A 16,412-nucleotide genomic window follows, 5' to 3' on the forward strand; every position below is an offset into this window, starting at 1 on the left:
TGGCGCAGACGCAATATTTCTTTGGCTATGACATAAATAACAGCTTTTTTCCCATAAATAATGTTGAATAGTTTCCATCAAAAGATTTTTTTAAATCTGTGAATCGGTAACTTAGTACAAAATAAAATCTAAACAATTTCATAAACAACAAAGATAATTATTCTCTAATTTATTTAACTCGTTTTTCTAACAATCTAAGCCAGTTTAGTCTACAGCGATACTAAAATAAACATTTTTGTTACGGTCTTAAAACCGCTGGGTTAGAAGTAACCCAAATTGGGTGGAATGGCTAACCCAGCACTGGGTGCAAAAGGGACCAAGCCAATGCTGGGTTATTCATACTGAAGGGAAAAAAATTGGATGAGCTCAAAATTTCAATGCAACAAACTGATATTTAAATTGGGGCGATTCGACAAAAAATATTTGAAGTTTTGTGAACGTTGGGTTGAGGATTTGACCCAGCATGTTGGGTTGAGATTTTGTTCAAAAAGGGTTGTAAACTACCCATATCCGGCCGCTATTAAATAAATCTTGACTCAAATGCACAGTTTGCGATAAAAGTCAAGCGTTTAAAGCAAACTCTGAGTCACGATGTATGCATTCATTCATTGACAAAATCGAACCGATTTCGCTCCTCCGTAGATTTTGAAGTCGCGCAGGATCAGCAAAGTGCGCTCATGCTTCCCTGCCATGCCATGCTTGCGTTCCGGAAACAATTGCCATATACTATGAACTCGCCCACCAGTTCCGCACTTCATTGTTTTTCTTTTCTGGACATTCACAATATGCTTTACATAAAGAGGTGGCGATGTTGGAGAATGCTTCCCCGGCGGGTGATGTGGAAACGGTCATGCGGAATTCCAGATAACAAAGCCAGGCATCTCTAATGAGCAACCAAACCAATTTAGCCGTTTGATTTTGGTCATTTCACGTGGCGACGCCATTTTACAGCCATTGTGCAGCTGTGTGAGGCTTCCCAGGAGTGTGGCAAAAAGTGGCAACGAAGAAATGATACAGCAATGCATACGCATGATTTAAGTGCTTATGCAGTTACATAACTGTCGGGTACATTTGGAAAGCATTCAATCAGAATTGCGCTGATTTCATACATGTAGCGCTCCTGGCTACTTGGGTGTGGGGGGGGATATTTGCATCCTGTGCGAGGACTATACTTTCAAATCCGCACAAATGATTTCTTGTTTGATTGCGCGAGTGTAACTAATGTTGGCATTCTCAAGTTTCAATGCACATGCTGTTTTGTAACAAGGAGCAGAATGGGAAAGTACTTTTTTTTTTTTTTTAGGTGATGAAACAGATTAATTGAATTTCAGTTCATTTCAATAGGGAATACTCATTTGGTATACAAATAAATTAAGTAAATTGAAACTTGTGAGTCCAGGTAGAGATGTAGATATGATTTTAATGTTCTTGTTTTGCAAGCAACTGTTTTCTAATCAAAATGTAATAAATACATAGATTGGTAACATTTTATTTATCTTATATTATTTTATTTTATTTTATTTATTGGCTGTGTGATTTTATAAACACATTTCATTTCATGCAAACATATTTTTTAATTAAAATAAAAAAAATAAGCAAATGTGTAACGTCACGTCACATTTCTATTGGCTCTTGTTTTCGCACGCCCACCCAAACCTACACTCACACCTACACACGCACACGCACGCACGCTCACACCCACACGTATATATGGACACGCATGCAAACATCCATTTTTAATATCTATCAACAGTTGATTTCAAACGGAAAAAATTCCCCAAAATACTAAAATAAATACATACACATAAACAAAATAATTAAATTTTACCTATCACCTCTGAACTTAATGTACATGTTTGTCATTTTAAATTTAATCCGTAAAAATGTTACTTATTTTAACAACTAATCAGCGACTGGATTTATTTTAAACAGACGCTGAATTTTCGGTAACCCTGCAAAAACGTACCGCATTTTACCTATTAGCTTTTGATTTCACCTGCAACTGTATCGTAATACATTCTCCAAATATGCGCGTGTCCGTGTGCGCGTCCATTTCGGCGGGCCCGGGCATGTCGACTCCTCCCCCTCTCCCGTGACGTCAGCTTCTCCCGAGCTTCGTCCCTTGGATGGTGGCGCGCGAGGAGGGGACGAGCACGCACGCACGCTCTCACTCACTCACTCACTCACTCACCCAGCCAGGCAGTCGCTCGTTTCGCTGAGCAACGTGAACACACGGCCGCCGCTTCTTGCGTGGAGCTTCGCCGCGTCAAGCGGGGAATCGACAACCTGACTCCCGGGAGAACGTTGCGGATCTTTCCCCGCCCCCCGCCGCCACCGCGAGGAACTTGAAGCGCCGAGGCGAGGAGAAGCGGGACGCCCAAGTCTTGGGAAACTTCCCCCGCGGCCGGCCATCGATCCACAGACTTGGATGGAGCCACAGCGGCGCGCTTGACGCTCAATTCGCAACAGCCGTGGAAGTCTCGCGTGGAACCTTCCCGACCAGTAGATGCTTTAGCGACGCCTAATCCGCTAGTTTTTTCCCCCCCTTTTTGGTTGGCTTTGGAGGTAACAGTCCAGTTCTTTCCAGGGGACCCCCACTTTCTTTTGGTCTCTCTCCCTCCCACTGTTTTTTTGCCCCCTCAAGTGGGATTTGCGCAAGTTGCATGCACGCTCTTTGTGCGCGGTTCTAACGCAGAAGACCCCCAGGAGAGCTGAGGTGCCATGGCGCAGCTGTGTGCGGGGATTTGCGTGCTTCTCTTGGCGCTGCACGTCCAAGGTAAGCCCCTTAACTAAAAAAAAAAAAAACACAAAGAAAATACTTTTATTTTCATGGTTTTCCTGTATTTTATTTTGCTGTCACGCGTTTTGTATTCATTGCATGCATAAATACATACAAGCGTTACATTTGCAATTTGGAGTGTGTTTGCTGCAGAGTACTTATTTAGCTTGGAGGGGGGGGGGTGCAGTTCCATAGGTGGCCGGCAGATGGCGTTGTGAACGAGGCACTGCAAAGTTTGGCTAATTTCACGTTGAGTAGGGGGTGGCGGTTGGGGTTTGGAATAAAAGCATCCTCTGCTCTCCAGTTGTAATGGGATGAATATCCTTAATGTAATGACCTCCCTCCCTTCATCCTCTCTTGTCCAAATCCTTTATTCCGCTTTGTGGATTCGACCGTGTTGGAGTGGGAATGTTACATCTCGGGATCTATTCCAGCCACTAACTGTGTGTATGTGTGTGTGCACATTAAAGGCTATTTAAACTCAATAACTGTCAGTGGTCAGTGGTGTTCTCATGGAAGAATGTTCCATATTCCCATTTGGGTGCCCCCCCCCCTTCCTGTTCCAAGGTGAATTACAAGGAGATGTCGACCTTGCTCATTGGTGTGTTTTAACAGTGATGGGATACTTTGATCACAAAGAGCTTCATGTGATTTACGGCGAGATGATCCCTTCGCTTGTGGAGAAGATCAGGATTAGTGTCGTTCCCTTGTGTGTGTGTGTGTGTGTGTGTGTGTGTGGAAGGTTACGGGGGTAGTGAGGGGGGGCAGGTGGCACGAAGCGTTTGAAGCTGTTCAATCAAGGGTGTTTATGGAAAACGTCTCCGAAATTGTACTGGAGGCGTCTCGGGCAAAGTGAAAGAAAAGAAAAATGGCGAGCCAAATGAGATACTCCTCAGGGTGCTTTTACACGCGACGCCGTTCCGATTTGTTTTTTTTCCACAGTTGGGATGGGCGCCGCATCCAAATGAGAACACATGCTTCAAAATCCGATTTGTACGGCGGAGACAAAAAAAAAGAAGATTCAGTTCTAACTGGTCTGCTGCCTAAAGAAGCGGAATGACATAAGTGGAAATGTGGAAATAGGAGTTCAGAACTTTCAAATCCAGATTCCTCTTTCTCATTGAGCATGATTGTTCTGTAATATCTCCAGCAGGTGATCAGAGCAAGGTCCACGACCAAATCGAAAGACGTAGGATGATTTCTAACTTGTATTCCAAAACACCACCTTTCTGATTTGAAAACCGCATTCTCGATTAATCTTAGGGTCCGACAATGGTGGCCCGATGGCCCGGGGTCAGAATGGCGCTCTACGGCCGCCGCATACATTCAGACAGACACGTCGTGAATCCGAAGAAGTCAACAAATACGTGCAATTTTTTTATGCATTTATTTAAAGGCTTAAATAATTCGGTGCAAATATAAAATATTTATTGAACTTGTCATATTTCAATGATCTGCCCTTGCCACGTCCCCCTTGCCGACAACTCCTTAAACGACCACACTTGTTGATGAATCTTGCTATTTATTCACCGTAAAGGCGAGTTAGGAAGGTGTAAAACTTTAACAATAAACACATAAAATACTTAAGTGTTGTTTCAGAATAAAACACAACAAAACAATGTGCCACACTTTGCTGCTACATGACGAACAGTTGGCTAAGTTAGCATGGGCTAATCATAAGAAGATACCTCAACATATTTCGGAATGTAAATTGAAAATAAACAAACCCCTCTCATTAATACTGACATACATCGGAGAATATTTCATTTTATTTGTAACATATATACGTAGAGGCTGTGCTTGACTCAGAAGACGAAGCTGTAGTCCATCTTTCATTGCGTCAGTGTACGTCGCTAAACAGGAAGTGCATTACGCAACAACATCCGGTTTGCTTTTCACAATAAGAAATATACCTTTACAAAATAACGCACCTCTGTAACTAACGATAGAAACAGATAAACAATAAATGGCTCTTCAGAAGCCAGAATATACAATATACAAGTTCTAACAGCTCGTGGTGGCCCCAAAATTAACCCAATTTGGGTCTAACAGCCGATCCACAACTTGGGTCATTTTGATTTCAATCCAAGCAGTGGATTGGCTTTTTGACCCAAATTGGGTTATTTTGACCCAACTGCTATTAAAGTGCCCTCCCCAAAAAGGCTTGACATCGGACTCTGTTAATTGTTCATCTCCAGTTCTAACCAAACGGTGCAGTTCTGCCACAGCAGTTTTTTTTTATTGACCCGGGAGTGAGCGTGTGTTAATGGAAAGAAGCTGTACCGTCTGAATTGTTGTCCATCAGACACGCCGCAACAAGAATTTGCTCTCTGTGGCCTCCGGGGGGTTAAAGGGCGTCGCTGTAAATGCCCGCCCTCTTTTTTTTAAGTCCTAATTGATATACAGCCTGTTCCCCGACTTTGTCCTCATTGTGGAAGCACAACCAAGTGGGAGCGTCCCGGTCCAAACGCTCGCAGCGGGATGGCCCATGTTGCGAGTGGGAACGCGGCCCAAAAAAACCCACACGCCAGATTCCAAAACGGCGAGCCCTCGCCAAAGAGATGATCGGCGCGCGGGTAATACGAGCGCCTGCTGTCTTTGGCCGGCCGCGATTCCAGACTTTGGGTTTAATTTGAATCCTCGGTGGAGGTACGGCTCTGATGTCTCTTTTATTTAGTGGGAAGCGGTGACTTATTAACGACGACGTACGGCGAGTATAAATCACATCCTGGCCGTCTTTGGCGTGAGTCATCACTTTGGCCGCCGGGATGAGCGCGTGTGTCTGCGTCGCTGGCCGTTTAAACCGATCCACGCGCCGCGTTTGCTGTCGTGGTGATTGACAGCTTGTTTTTTTTTGGGGGGGGGCGGGCGTCCGTAAATTTCTGCCCACTGCGATGTGCGAGTTCAGTGCAGTCGTGAGGGTCAAAGGTCATCGGGGCCACATGAAGGTGAATGTTTGATGGTGACTCAAGCAGGAAAGTGCTGGTAAAGGCGCACATGTTTTTAATTAGCATGCTGACTTTGCACATTTTTAACTCCGCCAAGGCCATTTGTTGGTTTTTTGGTGATCCAAATTACTTCCACACAACGTTGAGCAAGCAAGCAATTACTCATATGGTTCAAGTTCACAACACATTATATAATTCCCCAGAGCGTAACTCACAAGCATAGTTGGGCCTTGGTGGAGGTATGCCGCTTGTTTGTTGAGTTCAGATCCAGAAATGTCATCCTAAAATGTCACTGGATGAACGACCATGTGCCATCTTTGATTTTTTAAATTTTTTTTTTTAGGATTTTTATGGATTTGAATTTGATTGCATTTCGCAACATTTTTCAAAATTTCTCGGTGACCGAGGCTTTAGAGTTTGGTGGCCTTGGTTGCTGGTTTGGTGATCAAGATGAACCAAAAAAAACTGAAAACGACTTCAAATTCCAGAATTCCACCCTCAAATATCAACGTATCGAAGACATATTGGGAAATTTTGCAACATTTTCCTTCACTTTTCAATGAGCAACATTTTTGGCCTTTTCACACTGCACTTAGCAAAACATCGGTTGAAAAATGTTTCATTCGAGTGTGTTAATTCCTTGTAACAGGGAGACCTCCAAAAACAAGTGCAGTGTGAAAAGGCCTTAAGAGTTGGCCTTGGTAGAAGTATGCCCTGTTTTTTTTTTTTTTTTACGGATCAAAGCACCAAACGCAGCATTTTTGCGGTGTGACTCCTTAACATTGGTGGCATTTTGCAACATTTCGCCCAGTTTTCCAGCCAACGAGGCTTTGGAGTGGTTAAGCGCTGGCGGATGTTTGCCCCTGTTTGTTTAGTGACAACCAAGAACTAAAAACCACTAATCGGTTCGGGTCACACCATTCCCGACCAAGACAAGCAATGTTTGAAGGACAATTTGGGAGATTTTGCAATATTGGTCAAATTGTTGGAGTGGGAGGAGTTACGACATGGTTTGCTTTTGTAGGGATCAAGATGAACCAATAAAATGTAACGATTTTCCAGTAAGGCTCGTTGAGTTGAGTGGAATTAAAAAAAAAAAAAAAAAGAAATGTCACCCTTTGAAATTGCTGGCCTAGTTTTTGAGATTTTGCTAAAATGTTTTCAATTTCCCAGGAAATGATGCCTCACAAATGTCAAGCCTTGGTGGAGGTAAGCCCCGGTTTGTTTGTTTTTTAGTTTTGTGCTGGAAATTAACCAATAATAACAAAGCTTCCGCATTGTCGTGATGGGACTTGTTCAATTTGGTGGAATTTTCCGCCAGTGAATGATGCATGATGACTGTTGGGCCTTGGTGGTGGGATGTATGACGCTGCGCCGTAGGTTTAGGCCAGCCACACCTTTTTTTTTCCTCACTTTGCTTAACTTAAAAAAAATAATAACTCTTTCATTTTCTTTCTTTCCTTGGTAGCGGCATGTACTTGTTTGTTGCTTTGTTAATGTCGTGTTCTAAGATGAACCAAGAACTGCCGATGGTCCTCGGTTAATTTAGGAATTTCCTCGGGCTCACGGGATTGGCTTCCTGTGCACTGCGTGAAAAGGAAAGAATGAGTGAAGGAAAAATTTGTGCAATTTTTTTGCATTTTCAGTTCTCAGTGACAACGACGGGACTCAAGAGTCAGACATGTATTTGTGTCCATTGGTGTGTATGAGACTTTTTAGGAGGAGAGCGCCACTGCCATCTACTGGAGTAGAGGTGCAATTACACTTTATTGTTGTAGGGCGGGAAAAAAACAAAGCATATTCCCAAGGGTCACATTCATGCAAGTGGATGCGCTGCGTTGACGATTTGACGCGGAACCAAATCAGGCTGGTCTTGCCTTGGCGGAGGTCAGCACTCCACCTCGTGCCATTCTAGTGCCCCCCCCCGCTGTAATTTGCTCGTTTGTGGCAATTTGTACCCCACGTCGACGACAGCGCCGATCCGTGGGCGAAGTCACACGGGGATTGTAAGGCTTGATAGTTGGAGTGTGAATGCTAATTGCTGTGATTCCGGCCTCCTCTTGGGGGCGTCGCCTCTCGTGATGGATGGGCAGGAGCGTTCCTGGGAGACTTGCTAGAAGGCGAGCTGACAGGAGATTAAGCGGCGTCGCGCTCTCTCTCTCGCTCTCTCTCTCTCTTGCCGCTGCCGCTCGCGGGAGCTAATGGAAGCGCTCGCTTCCTCGCTCGCTCCGACTTCTCTTTGAGCGTTACGGGCTCGCTGCGGCGGCGCTGCTGTCAAATCTCTCCCGGAACGCTGCGTGAAATGGAAAGTTTAAGATTCCGTTTTGTCTGCCACGAGTTGCCCCGCAGTAATTTCCAGGCTCTCAAAACTACTTTTACTCAGTCAAAATATTTGGATTGCTTTCTTTGTGTTTCCACGCCGCCGTTTGAGGAACAAATTAGGCAAGGGTTGCGTGGCGTAGCCGCCTCACACTCAAGTCGCACATCTACTCCGTGAACAAACCGTGCGGATCAGATTCTGGCAATAGCGGACGATACACCGTTACTTTGTTGAACTTGTGTGCATTTTAAATGACATTGGATCTGCGAGTATCGATGCCAGGTATCGGTATCGGGCTGATACCGCTGATATTTTCAAGTTTTGGTGGCTTATGGAACTTAAGGCAAAGAAAATTAAACATCATGAAGTCCTCCTTGCCAGTAGTTGGCGCTATACTGGACACATTCGCGATTTTATACACCAAAAGTATGAGAGTTAGTGATGGGAAAATGAAGCTTCAAATTTGCTTCATGAAGCAGTTGTTGTATTTTTTTAGTCCTGTAGATGGCACTGTTGGTTTAAATAATGGGTTTAAAAAAAGGCAAGCCGGTTTGCTTACTGGAGTCCAAAAATATTACAACTGGTTCATGAAGCAGTTTTGAAGCTTCATTTAGCCATCACGAACGAGCGGTGTCAGTGCCAGTTAGTACTTGTATCGGTCTGAGAAAGATGAATCCAACATTTTGATGTATTTGCTCACAATTAGTGTGTACTTTGCACTTTCTGGAAGAAAAAAAAACACTAGAATTGTAAAACGTCCCTAAAAAGAAGACACTATCGATGTTGTGCTTTGCTAAAAAGTGGTCTAACCGGATTTGTCATTTTCAAGAAGCTCTTATTTCCTTACAAGGCAAACTGTTGCTTTCCTTAAAAGAAAATATTCATATTTGTTTGCATATTTTCTTAAATGGGGACATTATTTTTCAGGGAAGATTACATTTATTGGAGACATTACGAGTGGCAGTTTGCAGATTTTAAAAGACCTAAAAGTTACTCAAGGATATTATTTTTTTTTTTTGTGTCTGTAAATACTGTTAAATAGGAGGTTCATATTCCGTTTCGTCTTCCACGAGTTGCCCAGCGGTAACTTGCACTCTCTCCAAATTCCTTTTTGTCCCGTCAAAATATTCAAATTGCTTTCTTTGTGTTTCGGCGCCGGAGTTCAAGGAGCAACCGCTTGGAGTTTTGCTTGTAAGGTCGCATTTGGACGGGTGTGAATAAAACATGACATTAAAGCACTGAACCTGAATGGTAGCGAGCGCGCCATCCCTCTGTGCGCCAATAGAATCAAGAGAGAGAATGAATGATGAATTAAGTTCAACCCTCGGCCGAGGCTTGGAATCTGTTTAGGGGTGAGAATCCAGTCATGATGAAGAATAAATGAATGGTTGAAATTCCCGGCTGAGCGCTTTAGTGGAGATTTTTTTTCTCAAGTTATTCTAGCGATTTCAGGTTAATGCCACCTGGAGTATTGACCAGATGTAGTCATAAGTGTCATCTTAAAGGGGAAGTCAACTCAAAAATGATTTTTACTAGACTATGTCCCATGCGGGCCTACTTGTCGAAACACAGCATTCTGATTAATATTGTGCTTGTAGAACATGGGTGAAGCAGTAAAATCTTCCAGTTTTTAGCCATATCAGGAGCGGCCATTTTGTTACTTCTCTCCACTGAAAATAACACCACAGTTCAGGGATAGAATAACAACCAATCAGATTTGGAAAATATGTGAGCCGTCATTGGTCGTTAACCAAGCAACAGTCGACGATAAGTGACAAAATGGCCGCCTGAGATGGCGAAAAACAGGCATTTTACTGCTTAAGTGAAAAATATTCAACAGAATGCCATGTTTAGGCGAGTAAAGACGCATTGACCACTTTTTTGCAAAGAATTTAATTTGAGTTGACTTCCCCTTTAATGAAGGCTATTTTATGCTAATTGTTAAATCATTGGAATAAATGAGCAGCTATCAGTAATTTCATCGCGCAACATGAAAATTCCCAAAGACCCACGACTGAAATTGAACAGTTGGGTTTGAAGCAACTATTTGGGGTGAAATCTGTCACACGTACCCACGACAAAGTCCTGACTCGAGATTTTGGCCTAATGAGCACCAATCAAAAATTGGTCTCCTGCATATGTCATGCTGCTCTCAGGTTGTTCATATTTGGTCTTGTTGGATCCGAGCGGCGAACACGGCTATCTGCAATTTTCTGCTTTCAATCCTTGACATTCCACTCTGTTTCAACTGGAATGGCCGACTCAGCAAAGCGAGGCAAAAGAGGAAATCAATGAAGGGGATCAAATCTCGCCCCGAGCTTTTCAGATTCGGCATTAATCTGTCTTCAACATTTCTCCTCCTATTTAGCAGACAGATTCTTGTCGAGGGATTAAACGGTTAAAATCCCCGCTCGACTTGACTGCGTCCATCCCGAGCGCTTTCTCTCGACCGTTTGTCTGACTGGGGCGTTCCGGCGTTGTTTGACAGGCTTGTAATGCCGCCTAAATTGATCTTAATCTTCACCAAAGTCTTGTTGGAGGAATTCTGACAGCCGAGGGATTTTTAAATTTTTTTTTTTTTATTATTTATTATTTATTCTTTTTTTTTTTACACTAATTGGTTTGCAAATAGCTGGTAGGATTGCTCCGAGGCTCTTCGCCTGTTACCATAGTGACAACCTTTCTCGGCTTACAGTACATGGACGACAAAGCGAATGATATTTATTTCTTTACATGATCTTTATTCATAGGTGAGAATGCTGGAAGGAAATGCGGCCTTTGTTAGCAATGTTTTCATGCGCTCATCTGAAGAAGAAGAAAAAAAAAAAAAAGGATAATACACAAGTGAGACGTTCAGTCGCTGGCTCATAAAGGATTGTAGGCAGATAATTCCCAAGTCTTTGAAAGTCGTCTGCTTTTAAAATAAAGTCGATTTGGTCAGTGCGGCCCCTCCACGCCGACAAGTCACAGATGAGCCTCCATTAGGCCTCGTGACCAGTCGTCCAATAAGCTGCGGGCTGCGGGGGATCTTGCAAAAAAACACACTTAGCCAATAATGGTTCGTCAACGGTGAGCTCTATCAAGCCATTGGGGAAAAATTTTTTTAAAAAAGGCTCCAAAAGTTTTTTTTTTTTCTGATAGTCAAGGCGAGCAGGAATGAGAAGCAAACAATAATTGTTTATCAAAATTAAATGAATTCAAAGGTTCACATCGACAAGGTTACGTTGCATGTTTTTGCTCCAAATGGCCTCAATTCATTCGAGCGGGACTAATTTGCCGCCTAAATGGGCTGCTGTAGCTTTTGAAAGGAAGCAAGTTTAGCGAGATTTATCAGCGGCTGTTGAAAAATTTTGAGAATTATATTTATTTATTTATTTTTCAAAATGAGTCTTTTATGTCGATTATCAGAATAGAAAATTGTGTATATGTAATTAAGAAAAAAAGGATTCCTTTCCCTATGTTTGGGGATAAGAATTTTTAAATTTATGCCCAAAAAAAAAAAAATAAAATAAAAATCAGTGGCTAATGTTTATCCCCAAAAAATTAAGAACTGAATTTTTGCTTAAAAAAAACCCTCAAATAAAAAGTTATTTCTGTTCGGAAAGCGAACAAAATTAATCAGATGGTTTTTGAGATTAAGAATTAAAGATTAAATATTTATTTGGATTAAAAAAAACATGTGATATGTCATTTGCAAAATTCACATTGACTGTAAAAATAAATAACAACTTGGATTTATTGGGGCGCTAAAACAGTCATTTAAATCGGAACAGCTTCAAATGATAAATTCTTGACATTTAAGGCAACAATGTTGGTGAGCACAACAAAGCGAGAACATTGTTTTTGCTCCAAAACAATTTGTTGAGTTTTTTTTTTAAATTTTTTTTTTAATCTTTAACAATTGTTCTGGAAACTCTTCTTTCTTTGTTGAAAATGCGAGAAAGGCAATTTTCACATGAGCAAAACTTCAAATATTTTGTTGAATTGCCCAAATTTTAGTTCCCAGATTTTCTTTTTTGTAATATTAAAATAAAAAACGTCAAACTGTCGGAAAAGTATTTTTTTTTTAAATCTATTTTTTGCAGTTTCTTTTTTTTTTTTTTTAATTAAAATTCTCAAATTCATCAGCTATGCCGAGTCGAAAAAGGTACTTTTGTCTTATTTGGGATCCGGAGAAAAAAAAAAAAAAAAGATGTGTAACGTTGACAAAAGTTATGTTGCTGAATTTTGGGGCTCTTGTCGACTGGACATCCGAGCCTCCCATCATTTCAAATTCAATTTCCTGAAATTGAAACATTTAAAACAAACAACCGTGTCTTTATTTGCGCACCAACGGCGACATTATTGCGCCAACAGCGACTTATTTTTCCACGGTGCTGTGAGATCCATTTCCGATTTCACGAACCGTCGCCGCGTCCAATTGGTGACTCAAACCATCCGTTCCCGCCTCCCTTTGATGAAAGTCTTGAACTCTTAAACCGTAGCGCTAACGTCGCCTGCCAGAGAAGTGCTCTGTGATGAAATTTCCATCCTCGCCACACGCGTGCGCGTGCGCCTATTTCGTCAGGTTCCGCTGCCAGACTTTTACATCTTTTTCCGAGCCCCCCTCCTCATCCCACCGAAACATCTCCTATCCTCGCTCTTCTTACCGAGTCTCCGTACTCGCGGTACAAACGGGAGCTTTGTTGCATGAAATGTTTCCTTTTTCTTAATGAGTGATGATGTTGGCTCATTTAATACGCAGCGATGATATCGCTCCGGGAGATGACGACGCTTCAAAGTAACGGCGTGTTTGTGATAGGGTGTCGGCGGCTGCGGTTTTGGCAGCGGTGGGGAAGGTTTTGCATGGACGACACTGGCTTAGTGTTTCCTACTGGGGGAGATTCAGCATTCGGAGCAGAGGTGGCAGACTCGATTCACATGATTTGACTTGAGTTGCTAATTGACGACTTTAGGAGCTGCGACTTGCTGAGTGAAAACTTATCGAAAGATTTGATTTGACCAGTGGTGGGCGGTCAAGGCCAGGGTCAAGGTCTCTGCTGGTCTAACATAATGAAGAAATCATGATCATATTCTTCACATTTATGTCATCTTATATTCCAGTGTTGAATTTGTAGAGTTTTTATCCAATCAGAATTCAGCTAGCTTGTGTTGCCAGGCAGAGTTCATAATACAAGAAGCAAGCACTATTCGTCCGAGGCCTTCAGACGCAATCGTGCGGACGTCTCTTCTGCGTCTCAAGGGAGCTTTTACAGTTGATAGACACTTGCGATAGCCCATCAGATCACCAGTTAGTTACCGTGAGCCTTCTTGCTGGCTTTGCAACGCGTCTTGTGATTAGATCCGTTAGGGGGCAGCGCTATGCGGAATCAACACACCCCAAAGTCATAACTGGCGACCGTTCGAAAATTACGCTAATATTAAACCCACAAGCTAGCAAAATGAGTAAAAAAATAAATAAATAATGGACCACGTACGAAGCCCGCTTCGCACAGCAAGCGGTTGCCGGTCCGCGAAAGTTAGGAACTTGTATGAACCGGTCCACGGCGGAAAAAAAGTTGGAGACCATTTCTGATGGGATTAGTGATCAGTTCTCTTTTTGGTCATACGCTCTAAAATCCTGATTGTGTGAAGCCTCACGTTAATTTACGCATAATATTGTTGTAGGCTCTGTTTTTTTATGATGTTGCTCCTTATGTGGTAAAAAAAAAAAAGCAGCTGTTTGACATTTTATAATGACCAAAACATGAATGCTAATATCTGTTAACCTATAGCATTGTACATGTTAGCATTAAGCTCCCCCCCCCCCGCCCCATAGCTTTTAATTGTCTGAAATACTTTTGTTTGTAACTCCATTTGACTGTTGTTTTTTTAACTTTGTGAAACACGTTGAGCTATCTCGTGTATGAAAAGCGCTAAATATTGTCAATGAAGCTACCTTGGCTAAGCTAGCTACTATGATGAGATAAAGTTATGTGGCTTGGTAAATAGGCATTGCCTAATTATGTTCTGCTTTGTGGGTTCGTTTTGCAGTCAACTTCAACAAGAAGTGACACATTATTTTAGGCTTTTATTTGGAGAACCATGCCGTTCAGTTTGAACACGCGCTCAGCAATACTTGCGAGTGCAGTAAAGATAAACAAGGCGGCGACCTGCAATTTGCCATTGATCCTCGGCAGTTGCCGTCCGTGTCGGAGCCAAACTGGACGAACTCAGCCTGCGATCGATTGGCCACTTTCAAGCCTTGCTGCATTTCAGTGCGATGTTTGCATAATGTCAGGTGTCAAACAGCCTTCACCCACTTGCCTTTATTGCCCGCCGCGATGTGGCCCTCGTCGGGAGGATTGAAAATGGCTGGCTGGCTTTTTGAAACGAGCGAGTCGTGAGAGGGCAAAGCTCCCACCGAGATCCCTCGGTGCAATTAGATGTGTGAAACAAACACACAGGAATAGAAAAACACCGCATCAGGTGCGCTTTTTTTTGTTTGCCGGAGCTGATATGGAAGAGACGAGACGAGTGAGCCTTTGGAGTTTTAATGCTTTTCACCAGGCCAACTGCAGCATCCCAAATGTATTATTTATGACAGACTCGAGAGGACTCCTACTTGCCGTATTTACTTTTTTTCTGTCTTACTGACACCGGATGAATTAATCCATCGTGTTTTTTTTTTTATTTGGCGCAAGAAATGGTGTCGTAAGGAGCTCTCGTCCTGTCGTTTCCACAACAGGTAAAGCCGCAGTTTGACTTTCTTCTCGGGGTTAAGCTCATTAAATCGTCTCAACGGTATGTTTGTTTGTTCCGTTGTAAGTCTTGCCTTACCTACCTAAACTCCATTTCGTGTATAGTTTACTACTTTAATTTGACACATTTCAGGAAACTTTTTGGAAAATGTAGAAGACAAACATCGAAGAATGCTAAGTACCATTTAAAACAAAACAAATAGCATTTAGTAATTCGTGGGATTTCCCCCCCCCCCTCAATATGATTTCATATATTTGATTAAGCTGTTCTTCTTGTGTATTTGTTGAAATTATTATCAGATTTTTTCTACATTGGTGGTTTGGTCTTATAGGTTAGACTAGTGCTAAAATAACGGCAAGGTAACGATGAATTAATATGAAATTTTATCTGCTTCATTGAGTTTAATTTACTAAAACGTTGTCTTTTAAACGATCACACGACTCGATTAAAATAATGCAAACAAATGTGAGGTTTTATAGCTTCAACTTTTCATGTTTTATGAAACAATAATTATGATAAGCAGTGACCTTACGTCTATAATGTGTTGTCAATTTGTATTTAACTTAATTTCTCAGCCGGTATTTATATTTCTAAGTAAACTGACACAAGATCATTACATCAGAAATGTTTCTAATCTTCTCTCTCCTTTTCGGAAGCAGCAAACGATTGAATCTCTGCCAAAATATTCGACTTGGCGTATCTTTTAGTCATGTCTGTAAATAAATTCCTTCAGTCCTTGCCGCCCACCTCCGCTTCCCTCCTCCTGCTCCCGCCGCCTGTGCGCCTCTTCCATCTGAATAACTTTGCCCGGGTTTTCCACATGGGAGCGCACGCACACATCTTGCCTCAGCGCGCTGAATCTTGAAAAAAAAAAAAAAAAAAAGACCGCTCGCCCGCATCACGCAGGGGAGCCATTTTGTATTCCGCCGTGATTGTCAGCCGAGCGGAGAAGATGCCAAATGTCACGTCGAGGGCGGCGACCGCTGCAGGTCAAACGTGTGTGTTACGGCGTTTACATGATGCTAAATTATGCAGCGACAAGTGGCCGGGAATGACGGTCACTCTGGGAGGAGGTAGCCGAGTGGAGCGTTTGACTGATGCGACGGGCATTTGCCTTCAGCATTATGCAGTAGACGCTCGGCGGGACGTCGTCCAGGTCATGAAGGCACAAAGCCACCCCATACTTTCTTGATCTTCTCAGTTCATGCATGCGTTTAGGTGTGCTGGATCTTACAGGCGGCTGTGCAGTCCAGCGTCTATCGCTCGGTGGGCTGGCTTTCGTCCTTTCCCCGGCAAGAGTGCGAAAAATTAGGGGCTGCGGTTTTAAAGATACTCCTATCAATTATTCCATAATTGCACACAGCCTGTTTTGTGAGAGAAATTTTTGTGGGCGACTTTGCATTTTTTTTTTCTTTCTTCTCAAATTCTAATAATAACTTATGATTAATCATTATTTGAGTACATTTGTGTGTGTCAAACTGGTTCCCCTTCACACTAATCTTAGCCAAGAAGTAGCTCTCAGCTTCCCCAAAGGTTTGCTGACCCCTCATTTAGACTCCTCGATGAACATTTTTAGATTCTGAGAGGAAGCCAGCAAAAAAAATCCCCCATAAGAACGCCGCGA

The 16,412-nt window shown here is 42.5% G+C and overlaps 1 protein-coding gene across 7 annotated transcripts in view; it reads left to right on the forward strand.

The window, feature by feature from the left end:
- Positions 1-2,112: 2,112 nt before the first annotated feature.
- The window catches only part of nectin1b (nectin cell adhesion molecule 1b), a 164,342-nt gene continuing 150,042 nt past the window's right edge, over positions 2,113-16,412 (forward strand). For 2 of the 7 annotated variants that reach the window (XM_088300016.1, XM_088300018.1), the window contains exons 1-2: positions 2,114-2,776; positions 6,901-6,936. In XM_088300016.1, coding sequence (XP_088156142.1) covers positions 2,722-2,776; positions 6,901-6,936 — 91 coding nt within the window. In that variant the 5' untranslated portion in view covers positions 2,114-2,721. Of the gene's footprint in view, positions 2,777-6,900; positions 6,937-16,412 lie in introns of all 7 variants that reach the window. The other 5 variants (XM_088300021.1, XM_088300022.1, XM_088300019.1 and 2 more) reach the window with 4 other exon arrangements.

Source organism: Idiotropiscis lumnitzeri, chromosome 7 (genome assembly GCF_059441095.1).
Source record: "Idiotropiscis lumnitzeri isolate Australia: NSW breed Sydney's pygmy pipehorse chromosome 7, RoL_Ilum_1.0, whole genome shotgun sequence".
Taxonomy (NCBI): domain Eukaryota; kingdom Metazoa; phylum Chordata; class Actinopteri; order Syngnathiformes; family Syngnathidae; genus Idiotropiscis; species Idiotropiscis lumnitzeri.